The sequence below is a fragment of the Haliotis cracherodii genome, unplaced genomic scaffold, assembly GCF_022045235.1.
Source record: "Haliotis cracherodii isolate W230 unplaced genomic scaffold, xgHalCrac1.p SCAF_4, whole genome shotgun sequence".
Classification (NCBI taxonomy): Eukaryota; Metazoa; Mollusca; class Gastropoda; order Lepetellida; family Haliotidae; genus Haliotis; species Haliotis cracherodii.
In genome coordinates, this window is record NW_027266297.1 from 47,204,237 (window position 1) to 47,224,791 (window position 20,555).

Genomic DNA, 20,555 nt, shown 5'->3' on the forward strand with positions numbered 1-20,555 from the left:
TACATCGCCATTACAGAATGAGTTATGAGCACACCTAGATACACACTTCCTCCAAAAGCAGACCCTCAGTATGCCCACGAAAACCGCCACTGTTGGAATGGTGTGGAATGCATGTGGTCCGTCAAATACATCTTCGCCTAACCCTTGAATGTTTTTGGCAGATATCACCTCCAAACAAGCACTATTGCCACTGATTGTTATTTGAAAAAAGGTAATCGTGTTTAAGGGGAAATGTAGCTTGACACTTCACGTATACTTTATGCAGTCCGTGATGGACATTGACATGGTCTTGATAGAGGAGATATGCGTTCGCCTGCGTCAGCTCAATCCACGTTTGGTTTTGGACTCCTTTTTAACAAGTGTGCAGTGCAGTGCCATGTCATGCATTGATGAGCTGATTGTGGGTGCTGTTGTTAAGTGAGCTGCGGGGGTGAAATGGGGTTTAACATCGCGTCCAATATCATTGCACTTCATAGATGTTCATAGATGGACGTGTGTGTGTGTGTGATACCCCACTGAGAGACCCTTTACCAACAAACTTTGCCTTACAATTACCACACTGCAACTGACCACCAGTGATGAATGACGACACTGGTGTTTTCTCAGCCAGGTCACGTGGATTAACTAGTGTGGACGTTTGGTCCTCCATGGGTTCATAATCCACATATTTGCCGTTTAACATGCAGCACATTCGTGGGACATTTCAATTTAAAAATCATCAAACTTGTCATCAGCTTGTAAAACCTGAGGGAGTAATTTACGTTTTAGATTTATATATAATCAGTGAGGCCAAATTTGACGGAAATTTTATATACAACAAAGGCGTGAAAATGAGGTATGCTACCATATAGAAAAAAACCTGCTCAAGTGAATTTGTTTGAAACGCGAGTCTGCATGGAAAGAAACGGAATTCAGAGGGCGCGGCGTTGTCAGTTTCAAGAGCATGGGAGTTGAATAACTTTGCGAAGTAGCATGGCACATTCTACTCATAAACGTACGTTCACTTTAATAATTCATTTCAGATGGTTGTTTGGTTTGTTGTTTAACGCCGCACCCAGCAATATTCCAGCTATATGACAGCTATATGACGGCGGTCTGTAAATAATCGAGTCTGGACCAGGCAATCCAGTGATTGACATCATGGGATCGATAACATGCGAGCCTGACCACCCGATCCCATTAGTCGCCTTTTAGGGCAAGCATGTGTTGATTAAGACCTATTCTACCCCGGATCTTCACGGGTCTCATTTCAGTATTGATAAGAGTATAATCAATACTTATCTTCTGTCGTATACAACATTGGCGACAACATTCTTCATCCAACGAATGTGTATTGCGATACAAGATACGATGCTATAGATACGGAGTTGACACCTGGCTTTGATTGATAGTGGACCTTTAGTGTACCAGGCAAAACACTAATTACTAGCATCCGACGTTACTTATAGGGAATGGAAATGTTTATGTTGTCACCGTTCCCCTCGATGTTGATGAAATAACCGAGAACAGGCGTTCCAAATACAGAGAAATAGAGGATCAATTCTCCAATGTGTATTATTAATGCATGAGTGACGCGTGAGGCTGTATCATTTTATATCCATAAACTCATATACCACTCAAAGTTTGCAAAGGGTCAACTTTTGGTAATATCAAAATATCACCCAACACATAAAGATTGAAATATCCCGGTACACAATGATTGAGTAACCCATATACTACCTTAATTTCATGATGACCGGACAGAGGCATGCAGTATTGCGCACGATGTGCACGAAATACGTGAAAACCTGTCTTTGGATACTAACAGAACTGTTGCACATTATTATCAGGCATCAGGCACCAGGCACGTTTGGATAGGGCTGAAGATCACGCCAATTGGCCAGACCAGAACTTAGCTCTAATAATTTTCACGGATTAATCGAGATAGCGTCTGAACGTCAGGATTCCAACGTTGCCGAACATGACCGCTATAGATGGGATCAATCATGATTTAGGTGGGATCAGTAGAGCTGGAAGAAGACAGATCTCCATGTCTTACAGCGGGCACGATGACAGGTGTGCATCACAGGGATGACATTCCGGATGTATACGAGACCGTATGCTGCTGCAATCGGACCGGACTTCATCCTCATGAACGATAACGCACTACCTGTTAGGAGCAGGGTAATTGATGTCTACTTTGTGCAGGAGACCTCAACCCTATCGAACACAAGTGGAACGAACTGTAGATCGCCCTTCCTTTCGGCAACTCTACACAAATCGTCAACACTCTTACTGAAGAGTGGGACAATTCTCCCTTGGCAACTTATGAAGATAAGATGACGGTGCCAGGGACGTGGATCACATACGCACTACTGAAAGATGTGGTCAGTGACCAAAATATTATAGGTTCTACCGGACAATGAATTTGGTTTTCGTGACATTTTTGACGTTTCCGTCAGAGACTCATTTTGACGGGTGACCCGACTGATTATTGAGCATCTGTTTGTTTGCATTGTGTGGCACATGACAACGGACCTTTGTTCATGTTATAAATAGGTCTTCACGCAATTTTGTCTTTTGCTATTTCAACAGATGCACACAACTTGACGTATTACCTTTCAAAGTGGTGATCCTTATCAAACGTTAAGTGGTATATTTAACGCATGTTCTTATGATGTACAGCAGCGCAGCATCGAAGTTTGGACGATATTAAGTTATGAAAAATGTGAACAACATAAGAAATCAGTATCAAATGTCATAACCACAAATCTGAATCATTTAGAAATAATCTCGGAATTGGTTCTGTCGAAAGCTGAGGTCTGGTTACTCACCGTTTGCTAATAAATGTAATCAATATCAATGGGCACTCAAAGATGAATATATCACAATTTGTGTAATGTACATATGTTATGCATAATATATTAAATTTTGCAAAACGAACTTTGAACCTATAACATCCCAAATGAGCAGCAGTATCAACATTAAAAAAATGTGTTTTTGTTTTTATATTCTATGAATAATCTTTGAAACACCGGAATGAAAATTGTTTTTATAAAAAACGAGAATAGCATGATTAAGTCAGAAACAACATTGTGCCATTTTCGGCAAAAAGACACAATAATGTGATTATGTGTTCACTATAGAAACTGGATTGACACCAAAGGGCTGAATGAAGTACCAATAATGTAGCAATACATTACCCCTTGTTGAATTATTTATGTGGCTATTTATGCCCACAAAACACCATGAAACTCCATTTATTTATAATATTCTCAAGAGGGTATTATTTTGACTAAACCACTTGGGTAACACGCAATGTTGGAGAACTCTACCATGGCCTTTGTGATTTTAAGGCATCAAATAAATGGGATGTGACCTCACCTTTAGCCTCTCCTGGTGACCATCTGCTACGGCCATCTTATACACAAGCGTACACTCATGTACAGTTCAATTCTCATGGTAGAGCTATTAATAGACCCTCACCCCAATAAGTAGCTGAACCCTCCACGTGGTGAGTTCTTTATCGGCCTACATTCCATTTCGCCAACAGTCTTAAAACATGACAGCGTCTATTATTGGTTGTGTATTCATGGATTTGGAGACCAGCAGCATTGGGGAAACGAAGTGGGATTTTCCTTCCACAGTGGAGGTGATCCTCGAGTCGCATGATGCACTGGTCCAAATGCTCTTAGTCTAGGACTAGATGTGGCACCATGATCCAGGTTCTTTGCCCTGTCTGCCACCTCAACCTTCTTGATTTGCTTCAGGAACTTGTGAATGTTTGGGTGAGATTTATCTATTCTAATTTCAGAGCAGGGAACCGGGCGTTGTGGTCTATCCAAGTTGTTGTCACGTAAACATTGAATATTGAACATTGAAGGGGGATTGTGCGGTGTTCTAACTCATAACGGTTCCACAGTCTTGTGATAGTGCTTGGTGCCATGGAGTGAATGAGTATGGTTTTAAGCCGCTTTTAGCAATATTCCAGCAATATCACGACGGTGGACACCAGAAATGGGTATCACACACTATACCCATGTCAGGAATCAAACCCGGGTCTGCGGCATGACGAGCAAACGCTTTAACCACAAGGCTACCCCACCGCCCCTGGTGCTGTGTAGAAAAACCTCACTACAGCTGAAGATGATTCTCCTGTTTGCAGTCGACAGTCAAGGCAGAAATGACATTCATATTATAAAATTAATTTTGTATGGATGTCAGATATTTAAAATTTTACTATTTTTTTGTTTTGTTTTTTGTTTTTTTGAGTATACATAAAAGTGAGAATGTTACTCGATGTAACAAACTGTTCACATATCATGTTAATGAAGAATACAATACAAACCTTTACATGCTTATTTTGCTGTATATTACTTGTGTAATGAGAGGAAAGATGTTATTCCTCCCTATCAGCAGGGCCAGTGTGGTATTTGAGTCAACTTTTGGCTGAAATTAAACACAAGACAGTGGTCTTTTCTCTTTAATGATGTCAGATCTAGCGTTAACAATCTCCAAATATGCCATATAATAATTAAAGCTAATAAACTTTGTTTTATACATCAATGCTGTACAACATAACAAAAGGGACAATAGAAAGATTTCTAGTTTCTCTTCTACAGGGTAAAAATGCTTCAATGTACTCTATGTACAAATTAATACACAATCTTGGAGGGGAAGTAAAATGAATAAAAGGTTAGTGAACCCCAAAATCAGCCTGAAATGTCACATAAAGTATTAGCTGAAACAACCTGCTTCCAAACGTGACTAAAAATTCATGGCCTGGAATAAATATTAAGTTTATTGTTTAGATAAGTAAGTAAAAAAGCACAGCATTCATTCCCAAAATGTTCAAAATTGATCTTAATGATACATGACATCATATTCAAGTGTTTGAATTACAACAGAACAAGAGGTTAACTACATATAAACACAAACATAAACCTGGGGAACGTTGATCAGCACATTTACACACTTTTCAACTTGGCAGCTTGGACAAGCATTCATTCTTCTAAAGAACACCACACATGTACATTGTTAGATTTCAACATGTTAGAAACACAGGGTGCCACTCTAGTCTTGTTTAGAAAAATGACAACATTTGTGCATATGTGGAAACTGATGTAAAGACGACATGGTGAACATAAAATGAGAAATTTAGTTGTTTTGTCAAAGCACCTAAATCCTGTAATAGTAATCATTATTTTTTGTTCAAAGGTACACAATTTGACTTAAATTTAAGTGATTCAAAACCAAAAGCATAATCCAGAAGACTGCTTCTTAGGAAAGCTGTACAAGTAACTCAATATACAATACTGTGAAACACATTTCCATACATTGTAACATAAGAGCACTTATAACACTTGGATATTTAGCATCTCAGTGATGCCGACACTCAAAATAACTAACTAGAGGTTTTGACTTAAGTAAATTGATCATGACATAGATAAATATATTTCACAGCGGTTTGACTGTGCTTTAAAACCCAAACATACAGTTACAAAACATTAGTTGACAATGGAGACATGCTTTGGGCAGTGCTGACTTTCTCTGTAAATGATTCACATACATTTGTGTAACAGGGATTATGAGAGAGCATTATGTACACAGCAATGCCATGTTTGAGGACTTGTCTATCTTGTTAATTGCATTTGATTCCAAGAAGAATAGACATGCCTGAGTCGTGACTTGTCACCCGTGTTGTGAGTGTCAGTCTGATCTCTGTTGCAACACACATTAACCACAAGTAGTCTTAGGTCTCAAATTGAGCAAAACCATTGACTACTGTTGTAACATGTAGCTCTGACTAGTCTCACAAGGCAAACAAACAAGCCTGAATTGAAAAGTCCCTGCTCAGGCAATCAAGTCGTGTATGCAATCAAGAAAAACCAGAGAACGGTTGACCAATTCAAACAACCGATTGCTTCCTGCTATCACAAACATTTGTCTCCTTACAATGTTCCAAGGAGTGTGAGTCTCGCGCAATTCTTTCCGACAACATATTGCACGATCAGTAGAGGACAAATGCCACTCAATTTGTTGTTTGGGAAGATGCCATGCATGAAATGATCTGTGCTCAGCACAGGAAACTTTAGGGGGCTCAGAAATCTGCAAACTCCTTAGCACACTTCTCAGTTGAAGATATGCGCAGAGGTTCTTCATCATACTCGTCAAAATTGCTAGAGTCACCTGGTCCTTTTTGTTTAGGTACAAATGGCGCTTCCACCTGAAAATAAATGGCACAGTTGTAGCATTAACTAAATGTCTTCAAATTGGATTTAACATTAGCTTTAATCTAATAATGAAAAGTATATGTTTTCCTGTCTCTCACAATCTGCTGCAGATAAGATATCTCAATTTAAGCCTTGGTATATGATATGATATTCACAATCTAATTTTGAATCATTCTAGAAAGGTGAAATATGATAATATTTTTAAATCGTTTAAAGTCATTACCATAAAACTCTTCTTTTTTTCAGAAACGAAACGAAAGGCAGACATTTGATAGACATGTATTAATATATCAGATTGTTATTGCATACTTTTTTCTGGTAGACTGCTATCCAATCTGTTGTGTTGAACCATTTGTGAGTTTTGATATCATTGACTCCATTTTTCAAGTTTCCAAAACGCTTGGTAAGGTCAACTTGAAGCAGGTTCCGTAGCAAATCTTTCAAGTCTCCACTGAAGTGGGATGGGAAGCGTACCTACAATACATAAATGAATCAATCAACATTCATCCCAGATTACTTATCACATGTACAAAATAAGTAAATACAAGAGCTCATATTAACTAGAAATGGGATTGGAAGGACTTGTAGAAGTAGTCCCCTTGACACCATGTCCATTAGGCCTGGATCTACAGTCAAGTCTCGTTAATCCGACACTCATTAATCCGACTCTTGGCTTTATCCGACACAAATGATGTGAACTGATTGGTTCAGTGCTATTTAGGAGGGGTGTTCATTAAAGATTTCCCCTGACCCACTTCCGATGGACCTAGTGGAATGACACTTGGCATAGGTATTAGTCTTTCTCCACGCAGGAACCACAAAGAGTTACACACTTCTCCCATCGTTTAATGCAACTATGGAGACCTCGCTTGTAAAAGGCCTCATTTTGCCTCTCAAACCAGGACTTGACTTCAGAAATCAGTGTTTCATCTGTGAAACGTTTTCCCTTCAAAAATGACTTCATGGTTGGAAAGAGGTGGTAGTCTGATTGTGCAAGGTCAGGAGAGTAGGGAGGATGTGGAAGGATTTCATAGCCACAGGACCGCGCTTCTGTCTGGGCAACATGAGAGTTGTGTACTGGAGCATTGTCTTACAGGAGACGGACACCCTTGGTCAGCATGCCATGCCTCTTAAGCTTGATAGCGTCCCGCAATTTCCGCAGCAGTGAAGCATAATAAGCTCCTGTAATTGTGGTACCCTTTGCCAAGAAATCCATCATAACTACTCTGTGCTGGTCCCAAAACACCGTGAGCATGACCTTGCCTGCAGAGGGTTGGACACGTGCCTTCTTTGGGGATGGTGACTCCACATGCTTCCATTGCATCAACTGAACTTTAGCCTCAGGATCATAGTGATGGACCCATGTTTCATCCAGTGTGATAAGTCTGTCAAAAAAGTTTGCCTGGTCTTTTTGGCACATGTCCAAAAGATCCTTTGAGCAATTGACTTGTTCCTGCTTTTGGTAAGGTGTGAGCAACCTGGGAATCCATCGTGCAGACAACTTTTACATGTTCAAATTGTCATGGATGATTTTTTCCACAGACCCTACACTGATCTCGACATCTTGTGCTAACTGGCGACCAGTTATACGTCAGTCTGCCAAAATGGCGGTCTCCACTTGATGGATAGTGTCCTCATCAATGGCTGAATGGGGGCGACCAGGAATGGCAGCTGTTTCCACAGATGTCCGACCACACTTGAACGGGCGATGCCAGTGTTTAACAACGTCATATGATGGGGCATCTTCTCCATAAGTTGCTTTCATTTCATCGAAAGTTTCTTTTGGTGTGCGACCTTTCAAATGTAAAAACCTAATCACTGTTCGGTATTCTACTGGCTCCATTGTCACACCCTACTCGATCATAACACCTGTAAAAGATTAATAGTTCGGTGCTGCAAATTCAGACATAACCCATAGATGCATGTATCATTACACATGTGAAATTTCAACCAAATATGATAACCCTAAGTGATTTAGGGGAAATCTTTAATGAACACCCCTCGTAGTCCCGTTAATCCGACATTCTCGCACTCCTACAAACCTAATTTGCAACGAATTACCGAAATCACTCATTAATCAGTTTCGTTAATCTGACACAGTGGTCAGCATACTCCGAGGTCATCTGCCCGCGAGTACACAACAGAGATTAACTTAACAATTAACAGGAAAAGCTATTCAAACCTGTATGTACAAGTGTTGTTTACAAATTGAAGCCAGATAAATGTGCATGAAGCCAGTTTAAAATACGAACAGGTATATAAAACATGGTCGACTCACCATGGTCAACTGGTATGTAAACAAGAAAGCATGGATGACTTCATTAATATTCAAAGCCTGGCTACTGATCTTGGATCGGCAAATGCGATTGGAGCGACGCCACGTGGTATTGCTGTTGGACAACGTCCCATCCCATGCTACTGTCAACTAAACTAATGTGAAATGTCACTTTTTGCCACCAAACACCACATTGCACATTCAGCCACTAGATGCTGGGATCATAAAGAATTTCAAGCTTTATTATAAGAAACAGCAAATGAAATTACACAATGTTGTGTCAAGCGAGCAAGGGACTTTGAGAATTAATGTGCCTTCAAAATATGAGAAACAGAAAACACTGACAGACTATTTTAAGTAGATGAAGCAAGTTGTTAAGACAGTGGTGTTGCATTTACACTAGGAAACGTGTGTCGTTCATGTGATAAATTCAGTAAGTAATGTCTCTATTGTTATGTATAAATGGGAAAATTATTATTATTATTATTATTTTTGTAATGTCATTAATTATAAATTAAGGAATGAATGAATAAACAACATAACAATATAAATATTTCAATGATTTTATTACAAGGTACACACGGTTATTATCTATCGTGAAGATGTCCGATTTTCGATCACAAATCACTTAATTTCATTAATCCGACATATTCGTTAATCTGACACAATCATGTGCAACCAACGATGTCGGATTAACGAGACTTGACTGTATATACCTGTAGATTGTTAGCCTAAAAAAGAGAAAATTCTTGGTTCTCAGGCACAGCTGCATAATCACAAAGTCCGCTGCACGTTTCGTTTTTATTTCCATTTTTAAAAAAATAAAAAAATCCTTTAATATTCCATGTTTCGAACACATAACCCCAGCAGTAAAATGCTACAATACTTTAAAACCATTCGAACCAATATAGCGTGCAGTTACTTCCCTTTACATGGCACTGCTTTACTTCACATCTCGTTTTAAGATCATGGCGGCAATAGGAGTTTGTGTGCTTATTTTGCTGTTTGTAAATTTGATCAATGAGACATGAAATTTACGATAACATCACTAGACATAATGATTTACAAATTCAATGGGATTTGTGTACCGTATGCTGAACAATGTTTCTTGGCAGAGATTAAGATTACATGTGTATTTCTCTCGTAAAATGAGCTAGAAATAGAAATTAGCTGTTAGCACATTTTCTCCACGATCTATGGTTGATTTAGTTTAAAAAATACTTAATGTCATGGCCAACATCATAAATGAAAAGAAATATCAATACAAGGATAGAAAGACCAAAGACTTTGTATCTCTAATGACTAATGTTCGTTTCAAAGTGAGTTCATGGTGAGTTTATGTGATTTGTCGATCAGTTCATAACAATTTTCGCCGAAATTAATGTAGACACAATTGAATGAAATCTTGGATAAAAGTAATAAAGGGAGTACAAATGTAAGTCCAGATACGCAATGAACACTTTTATAGCCAGAAAGTGTAATAATAGGACCAACTTGCGTACTTCAGTACGGATTTGTTGACACGCTACTTCCACAGTTGTGTGCTCAGGATAACATCTTCATGTTGTGAAATAAACTTGAAGATCATTGTATGTGTGTATTATGCGCACACATACTGTATTCCAGTATTTTTTGCATCAAAGAATACAGTCATGTTGGAGGCCCTTGCCCAGGTTGATTGTACACAACTGTATATTTGGTAACATTTTAGTTTGAACAACAAAAATTATGAAAAAATAAAGGCCACCCGCCTGCACTATATTTTCAAAAACAATTGTGCTGAGAACCAATTCTTTAAAAACTTTTAAGCCTTAGACATCAGTTCTTGATACTGATACAATGTCTTCTATTATACAAACACAACAAATGAATAAATCTAGTACCGTATTTAATATAATACAGATGTGTAGAGGGGCGTGTGCATAATACATGCATACAGTGAGTTCTGAAAGACATTACCGTGAGCAGTAACACCGGAAATACCATGCAAACAAATCTGTACTGAAGTATATAATTTAATCCTGTTATTACACTATCTGGTCATAAAGCATTCACTATATATCTTGACTTGTTTGTCATGTAACTTATTAATTTTATTCAAAATTTCATTCAATATTTACATAAATTTCGGCCAAATCATGTGAACTGATAGGCAGATCTCACCAACTCATCATTATTTACAGCAATCACGATCAGATTACCGCTATTGATGCCTTGAAACTAATCTTAGTTGACAGAGAAAGGATATTTATCATAAATAACAAACCTAGGCTTGTTAAAAGTCATATTTGTTGTCATTTGATGATTTGATGTCAACATATTGTATTTGCGATTGAAATAACCAAAAAGCAGGAGGCATATCGTAAATCAGAATCAAACCTCTTGATCAAAATTGAATGTCATCACTTGTGGAAACAAGCAAGTGAAATTTCAGTGTCATTAGGAGATGATGTTTACATTGTTTGGAAATTTACTTTGGTTTGAGAGAATTTAGTAGCATGGTCAAAGTGTAAATGTAAAAACATTTAAACATTGCAAAAAAAGAAAGCTATGATTTGAGTCCCACTAACTATACACATACCAAGTTTCATTATATTTTGAAAGAAAATAGTCATAAGAAGCTTCAACTGTCAGTATGGTCAAAGGGCAAAAGTGAAAAATTAAAATAATAGCCTTAAATAGGTGTTTCATTATGGCTGCGATAGCATTATAACATGATTGACTGTGACATAATTATGTTCTACTGGTTTATTATAAGTGACCAGTTTTAAAATGCAGATTGTATCTTACCTTTCCTGAGACAATTTTCTCATAGATCTGGATTGGCTGATCAGCAAAGAATGGAGGGTATCCTGCAGCCATCTCATATATGAGGACACCAAGGGCCCACCAGTCAACTGCCTTGTTGTAACCCTGCACAAACATTCAGTCTGTCAATAATGTCAACAAGATATTTAAAAATGAATGAAATCAAGAATAACAGAGCAAGAAGGCCTGACTTTTTAAGAAATAATTTTGTGACCCGTCAACCTTATGTTGTGAGGGAATGCCCATACATATTAATTTTTACCTTGCCTGTTCACTACACCAAAATAATTTCTTAAACGTGAAAGATACAGCCAAATGTTAAACAAGACTTAGAGTCATCAAAAAGATGACATATCCCCCCGGCAACTGTCTGTAAAGTAACCACAAGTAAATGTGCTATTCTGTATTCTGTGTTGTTTTTTTAAGCAAACAAATGACAAATTACAAGAAACAATGACTAAACAAGTGTACAGTCATGAAGTCATCTATATCCCCCACCTATTTTAACACGTTATGGTCCCAAACCAGGTAAGTGACTTAACATTTCTTTTAGCCCATTTCAAAATAGCTGCAATGGAAATTCTAAAATAAACATTTCTAAAACTTATTAACTTCCTTAGTATCAAATGGCACCAGTTCAGTATGTGTTTTGAATAGGTTTTGAGTTATGCTCCGGAAACGAACTCTACCCTATAGTCCAACTTGTTGCCATGGAAACGTAAAAATTAAAAAATAATTCCTTAATAGCAAAAGGCACAACTTCAGTAAGAGACTGATAGATTTGCCAAGTTTCGATCAAATACACTGAATGGTTTTCGAATTCTGCCCCGGAAATGAACCCCATCCCCAATTGAGTCTATGTCCAACTTCATTCCGTAAAATTTTAAAAAAATAAAAATTAGAAAAATCCCAAAATATCCAAAGGCACCACTTCAGTATGTGCCTGATAGCTTAGCCAAGTTTCGATCAAATACACTGAATGGTTTTCGAATTCTGCCCCGGAAATGAACCCCATCCCCAATTGAGTCTATGTCCAACTTCATTCCATAAAAATTTAATAAATAAAAATTAGAAAAATCCCAAAATATCCAAAGGCAGCACTTCAGTATGTGCCGGATAGATTTGCCAAGTTTCGATCAAATACACTGAATGGTTTTGGAATTCTGCCCAGGAAAAGGAAATGATTACGGACGGACAGACAGACTGGCTGATCGCTATATCCCCCTGCATTATGTGCCGGGGGGATAAAAAGTAAGACATTTACTCATTCATGGCTGTATTAGTACGATTTGAGCACATGAAAAGGGTTGTGATTTGTACCTTGCTGAGGATGATTTCTGGAGCCAAGTATTCTGGTGTACCACAAAGGGTCCAGGTTCTACCCTTCACACGCTTTGCAAAACCAAAATCTGTTACCTGTACAAATGATATATAGGGTACATCATATTTAAAATAAATTACACACATTGAAAAGAAGGATAAATGTATCTTATTTCCACATAGGCTGCTTACATTGCAAGGTTGGTTTTCTGCATATGGTATGGAGTATGAAAAGATGCACTTTTTATTTATTGACTTAACAGGACATTTTATGTATAATTTCAGCCAAATTTTATGAATACAATATTATTAAAATATGCTGCAGACATGACCAAAGATCAGGCTTACTTGTCAGCAGATAGTATCCAAGAGATTACAATAGAATGCAAAACATTTGAATCATTGAAAAGAAACATCTTTTAATTTATCAGTTTGTTAAAAATGACTATTTTGAATGCACCACAGAAATTGATGAATATCTCCCATCAGACAACCAGATAACTGAAATTAACGTTAATTTTGAAAGATGAAAGTCTGGCATGAAAACAAATAAGTTCAAACCATCAGAAACAAACATTATTATTGTTCATCATTTGTACTACATTTTGTTTTACCAACAATGTGCACTTCTTAGAAATATATGTCAGTATTTTCTAGAATGTGAATGTATTCAACTTCCAAATAACTTAAGTTTGCTCTAGACATTACATAAACTGTCGTGCCAGCCAGCCAGCCAGCCAGCCAGACACAAGCCTTGCAGGCCATGCAGACTTTCACTTACCTTACCTTTCGAAAGGGTTGGGTTGACTGGCTGGCAACACCTGGTTGTCTGAAGGGCTACAGAGAGTGGCAACGAGAGATATCTCTATCTCGCTGACATAATAGTATACATTCATAGCAAACACTAGCAGCAGTCATCCATACATGACATAAACAAATCAATGGAAGCCTTGTAGGATTTGACATTTACATTTATTGGTAATTAAAGAATATGTTACTTTTTGTCTATAAAATTAGCAAACAGGAACTGGCATATGTGATGACATCTACTAGGAATAAACAGCATCTAATACATAATAACACATTCTAACTCATGCAAACTCAATACACAAACTAATCTAGCAACATCAAGTCTGCTCAAAACTGTGTGATAGCAAGGTACAGAAGAAGGGGTCCTTCCTTTTTGAAATGTGAAGTAAATTGCCAACAGGCTTTATATGACAACTACAAATGGTGAAAATGTCTTCTTGCTCAATACCATTGATATACTTTTGCAACTCCAACATTTTGTTGATACCACACCATGAAATAATCCCTGGCAATGTCACAAACCTAAGACCCAGCTAAAATATTGGACAGCTATGAAAGACTGCCATCAGTGCCAAGTGTTCATGCAGTTATCCTGAATAACCTTTTTAGGTGGAGTATGTGAAACAAAACCATAAAGCAAAAATTGAAAAACATTATTAAAATGGGCTTAACAAGGTTAAATGGTTGGAACAAACTTTCAGTAAGCAATAATAATATTCTAAGAAAAAAATGTGTTCCAAATCCCACAATTCGGCCAAAATCAGACCACAAATATATTGTTCATTATACACCATTAGCAAAATTTTTACATTTGTATCCTTATCCTGCATATCTCCTTAATGCATTTACTGCTTATCTTATGACAAAAGAGACAGCGCCTAGCGATGAGCCTGGGTGAAAAAAAAGAAGGCTGTTTCCATATCAAGTCGTCTTTTTGTAGTACCATCGCCACTGTCATGTGATGCCACATCAAATCATATTACAGTTCGTCAGACAAGCTATCAAAACGAGATTCTGAAGCTATAGTGGGGAGGCAAGTCTGCACCGGATGGGTCCTTTGACATGGTAATGCAGGTTAAGTATACAAATGTAAAAAAATATTTCGATTTTATTAAATGTTCTTACTTATCCTGCATTCAGATATCGTTTGTTTGTTGTTTAACATCGCACACAGCAATATTCCAGCTATATGACTGGTCTGTAAATAACCGAGTCACAATCAGACAATCCAGGGATTGACATCATGAGCATCGATCCACACAATTGGGATACAATGACATACATCAATCAAGTCAGTGAGCATATGACGATTCTGTAAAATGTCAAACCGATCTTGAAAGTTTGAAGCTCTTCAAGTTTGGTATAGCTACTGTCTACCAGATGCCACATGAAACAAATTCAACGAGAGTACAAAAGCCTCTCTGTGGAATCATTTAGCGAACGTTGAGCGAACACTGTTAAGATAGTAGAATTGGCAGGAACTTTCACAGATACTTCAGCATGAGGCGCTGCTGAAGGTTGAGGAAACCTGACCTCCGTTGAATGCTGAAAGTTCTATCACTGTCCGTAAGTGGTCTAGATGAATGGCTTTGGTCTCAGTCAGGTCTTGTTCTAAGGGCCAGATGAGAAAGCCTAAGCTTAAGTAAGTGTCTGACCTCGTCCTCAATGAAGAAGAACCTAACATCTGGGATGCTAAGCATGGTCAGCATGGATGAGCCATTCATCCTCTGAGGGTCCTTCTACGTCTGGTCAGCCATTTCAAAGGCATGAATAGGAAAGTCATCTTTCCTACACTTTGGCGTCTTAAACGCTGGTGCAAGCACCAACTTGGATAACTTTTTCTTCAAACGCCTCACCCATACCCCTGAGTACGGGATCCGGTGATATCAGTGTAGGGTGGGGTCAAATGGTGTCCTTGTCGAACCTGGGCCTGGGTGATGGACCTACCACAAGTGAGTCAGTTTGCCATTCAATCTAGCATCTTGGCCAAACTGAGGTGGGTATTCCCTATCGCAGATCCTCGTCTGATGCACGTTCAGAAACCTTGGAACTGTGGCAATTCACTCAGCACAGCGATGAGCAACTTCTGGTAAGGTGTGTAGGCCTCACTACCGATGAGTGCTTGGCTGAAAAATGCCGGGAGAGACTGAACCCTGAGATGATATCCACGTATGGGGAAGTAGCATAAAAGCTTAACGACATTGTACCCGCGGACATAAAGGGCATAGATGGTTGACGCTGACATACTAATAAGCCCTTGTGTCATCTCCAGCGCTGAGGTTTGGTGGCTTGAGTGGCTGGTACATTGCCGCAAACGCTGGATACCACCGTGTCATAGGCTGCTGGCACTTGGGCATACAAGTTGACGTATCACTGGCATCTGGTACGGCAGGCACTGATGAAACCGTAAATGCTAGGGTTGTATCATGAGCTGGTGTCTGATGTAGCTGGAATATTGGCACAAGCGTTGGATGCCTCCATGTCATAGACTGCTGTCCAAATGTGCCGAAGCGAAAACTCTATAGAACACCAAAGGCTACAGGTATTTAAATATACATAAGCATGTTAACACCTAGCCGAGAACTTGACTACCTCGGTATGAATCAAAATGGCAGGAAAAAATACTTTTTTAATAGTCTTTTTACGTTGAAAACACCCGCATATTAATACACAATCAAGTGAAAGTAATATGAAAGCAATTCATCACCCATCGTAATTTAGTGTGGTAGCTGAATGCTAACCACCAAATGAAACGAAAAGTTGGAGAGCCAAGCGAGACACATCCTTCCATGTTGAAGACAAGCAGTAATATGATTTGACGTCACATCCAGTCACATGACAGTGGCGTTGGTCTTACAAAAAGTTGACTTGAAATGGAAACAGCTTTTTCTTTATTTTCACCCATGACCATCGCTAGGCTGTGTCTCTTTTGTCATAAGGTAAGCAGTAAATGCATTAAGGAGTAATGCAGGATAAGTAAAAAATTTAAACTTTTCATGATTACACATTGGTGTGTTGGCATACAGCCATGCAAAACGGAAAACCTACAACCATATCTACCGGTACTACAATGTGTTTCCACTAACCTCAACCACAACCTGTGCTTCAACTACCAACAAACACGATCAGTTTACTATCTCAGCCCACACTTCATACCATGTACGGATCGGTGACAATTAAATGTACATTTACTGTCATTAAGGCATCACTAATGTGTTGTTAGTGTAGCAATAATACCATATTTAAGTACTAGTGATACATTAAGGTCTTTAGTTGTTAGTTACTCACAACCTTAACACTTCATTGCTCCATCATAAGGATGTACTAAATCTTACTACTATAACGTCTTCCTGTTTTTACTTATCAGTTCTTCCTGTTTTTACTTATCAGTTCTTGAGTATATTACATTCAGAGTGAATTTGAACTTCAATACCAGGGGTCTGTAAATAATCGAGTCACAACCAGACATTCCAGTGATTGACATCATGGGCATCGATCCACACAATTGGGATACGATGACATGCATCAACCAAGTCAGCGAGCCTGACCAACCGATCCCGTTAGTCGCCTCTTATGACAAGCATTGTCGCCTTTTAGGGCAAGCATGGGTTGCTGAAGAACTATTCCACTCCGTCAGTGACAAGTATTTCAGCCAACAGACTGGGGTGAAATTAAATATAACAACCCCAAAATGGTATTTACTAATTATTGGAAGGTCACAGTAAAAAAAATACTTTTGTCATCACTTGTCTTAGTTAAGTATTGAAATCATATAATCACGACATGCTCAAAACTTACATTGTCTAGTGCGCCATAAGATAGTTCCATTCACAACTTCAATATGGTTTTCCTCTGATATTATAATAATGCTAGTGTATGTATGTGTATTTTGTTATTAATTGTGTGGACAAGACATACATACTGTTTCATATGGTAAAATGTCATAATCTTTGGATAATTTGGCTGGAAGTTTCTTTAAGAAAAGCCCCATCACCACAAGGTCACAGAAGCATGTGCTAACCTAAATTACCCAAGGCATACAGAATATTGGAAATATATATATGTGGTAGAGACAGAGCAATCAGTTGAGCTGAAGACACCTCGCCATACCTGTAAGTAGCCTGAAGAATCAACCAGTAAATTCTCAGGTTTTAAATCTCGGTACATAATATCCAAATGGTGCAAGTATTCCAGCACCAACACAATTTGTGCAGCATAAAATCGGGAATGCGGCTCACTGTCAAAGAGAAGTACAAAAACAATGGTTCAAAGTAACTGAAAGACAAGTTGACTGTAACGACGGGTAAGAAAGTAAAACACATTGTCAAGAAACATGTTGGCGTGGACACAATAACAGCAGGACTGTACTACACACGGTCAGCCCTGGTGGTGGATAGCATGTCCAGCACAGTCAACTTACTTTGATATAACCTTGTGGGTCAATTAGCATATTTTCTGGTTTGAGATCTCGGTACACTAGATCCAGGTAGTGAAGGTATTCAAAAGCCAAAACAATTTGAGCGGCGTAAAACCGGGAGTGGGGTTCACTGAAGCAAAGCAAAAGCAGAGGGTTACAGGAAAAATAAAACTAAAGACCAACAGAAAAAAATGGGAAAAAAATGAAAGGAATGTATAATGTGTTAATAGTAACAGTAGACTACGGAACATTCTCAACTACATCCAGTTAGGTGGCTTTATGAGAGCCAACTTACTTTGACAAAGCCATTAGTGTCAATGAGGATATTTTCAGGCTTAAGATCCCTGTATATAATGTCAAGGGAATGTAGATACTCAAACGTCAGCACAATTTGTGATGAGTAGAATCTGGCATGTTGCTCACTGATCAATAAAGAAAAATAAACAAAATTCATTACAAAAAGGAACAGCTTATTTTGACTTTAAATTCTCTTTATGCATACTGAAATAAAATGATCAACTGCTTGAGATTACAATGCCTGGAAAAAATTGAAATCATGGAAATATAGCAGGAAACAAATTTGCAACAAAATTAATAAATAATGACAATTTGCAAAATGTACATATGAATGTTGTCTTCAAACCTGCAATGAAATGTTCAGAAAGAACAAAAAGGTTAGTCACTAATTGTCAAGTGTGGAAAACATAGAAATCTCTTAGTTAGTTAATCTTACACCAACAATACAAGAATATTAGAAAAGATTGGGAAGACATGGAAATATAATAGATAGTGAAAATTATATTAATTTTGTAATTGCGTTTGTCATCTAAGTATTCATAAATCACAGAAAGAAACACCAAAGTAGAAATGAACATTGTTCTGATACCCAAATGTAAATATGATCCACACATATTATGATGAATTTCCTGATTTTGTAAAAGATATTTGTGGATATAGATATAGATCACTATAATCATACCTATCATCTACATATATGACCACTTGATACTGTGACCAGTGATAAGACTGATTATCAAAATGTTGTACTATATGAACAAGAAATTAGCCCATAGATTTTTTTCGAAACTATGGACTAGTGTCCTTGATGAGGAACAATAACAAATTGCAAAGGGTATGCATTACATACAAAAACAGAACAAGCCCCACAAGACGCTCCATAAAACAGTTTTACACGCTGCAATGCTAGAAGCCATCATGTAGTAACGTAGGTTCATTGTTACAAACAAACTTAAAAATAAAGCCTGGAGTCTCTGTAGCTCACCTGAAACATTTGACCACAAAGTTTTACACCACAGTAACAGTATTTTGGCAACATCACTCTGGAAGACACCAAGAATTGGCATCACACATATTATTTTCGATGCAAAGAGCAAGCAAACACTCTAAGTACTAGTCTCCCCAAAAGAAAGAAATTGGAAAAGGCGACACAAATTTCAATAAAACAGACATCTCATCTGCATGTAGATCAAAATATATACTGTGACACACAAAAATTTGTAAAAGATTTTCAATTTTTCAATTATGATTGCCGTGTCAGCCACAGAGTTATATGAAGGTCAAAGGTCAATGTTGAGTCGAAGGAAAAAACACAAACACACAACAATGTTAATGGGCACACATGACCGAGATAAATCTGGGATAGCATCAAGTGGAAGGAAGCCCCCATCATATAAAAAGGGGAATTAGGATGTTTATTTTCACTAATAAGAAAGATGTTCACACATCGACTACACAAATGAAACATAGTGGCACCTTATATTTGCATGAGCATTATCACCCTTTGGAATAATCATTTTGTGGGAATGTGAAGTGCGACCGAGATTTATCTCTGTTATTAGGATTTAACAGCAATATATCCAGAAATGGATGAGTAATGGGCTAAAATTATATTTTCAATATGCCCATAATGGTTGCCATCATTAACTCTCAGCAGAATTGTGCGAGCACATTTGGGATCACATCTAAAAACATATTCCTCAACATCATAAAAGTGTGGCTTCAAGGTAGCAACTTTAAAAAACTATTTAAGGGTAAGTGAAGCTGAAAGATCATAGCGGGGGAAATATTATAGAGCCACAAGTCTCTGTAGCTCACCTGAATTATGAAGAAGTAATCTTATGACTTTATGGTGACCTACATCTATGGTGAATTAAATCAAATATGTGCAAAATATTCTTGGAAAAGAATGAATAGTGCCACGAGACAGTACCTCTCCCGCATATGAAGTTTATAGTTTCCAACAAACACCCACATCAAATTTGCTGTCAGCATTGATATTCAAATATTTTATGGGTAAACACTGAGAACTAAAACAAAACACTCAATTCCATAGGTTTGACCGAAATATGACGTAATCTAAAGAAGCATACATTTTAAGCTTCCGAAGTCTGGCAAATTCAGAGAAGATGCTTACAGAGCCTAGAATGCATGCTTGGAGAATGTAAGAGCATGATTTAAATATTGCAATAAGAATTCCAGAACACATATGATGAGCCCCACTAAGACCTACGCATGTGACACATTTCATTACATTTTAAAAACAAATGCCACTGAAGTATCCTTACATAGGTTTGTCAATATGGTTTGCCTTTGCTGGGGTATGTGAAAGTCAAAGGACGACATGTCGTAGCTGGATCAAAAATCAAAATATTCCCCCCAAATGTATCATATGTTATTTTGCATGATACATTAA

The 20,555-nt window shown here is 37.9% G+C and overlaps 1 protein-coding gene across 5 annotated transcripts in view; it reads right to left on the minus strand.

Annotated features, from left to right (window-relative positions):
- Positions 1–4,448: 4,448 nt before the first annotated feature.
- The window catches only part of LOC139478925 (cAMP-dependent protein kinase catalytic subunit alpha-like), a 78,071-nt gene continuing 61,964 nt past the window's right edge, over positions 4,449–20,555 (minus strand). For 3 of the 5 annotated variants that reach the window (XM_071261618.1, XM_071261613.1, XM_071261617.1), the window contains exons 6-10: positions 18,138–18,264; positions 12,616–12,711; positions 11,278–11,400; positions 6,522–6,686; positions 4,449–6,205 (exon numbers count right to left, since the gene is read on the minus strand). In XM_071261618.1, coding sequence (XP_071117719.1) covers positions 6,080–6,205; positions 6,522–6,686; positions 11,278–11,400; positions 12,616–12,711; positions 18,138–18,264 — 637 coding nt within the window. In that variant the 3' untranslated portion in view covers positions 4,449–6,079. Of the gene's footprint in view, positions 6,206–6,521; positions 6,687–11,277; positions 11,401–12,615; positions 12,712–17,535; positions 17,663–17,845; positions 17,973–18,137; positions 18,265–20,555 lie in introns of all 5 variants that reach the window. The other 2 variants (XM_071261616.1, XM_071261615.1) reach the window with 2 other exon arrangements.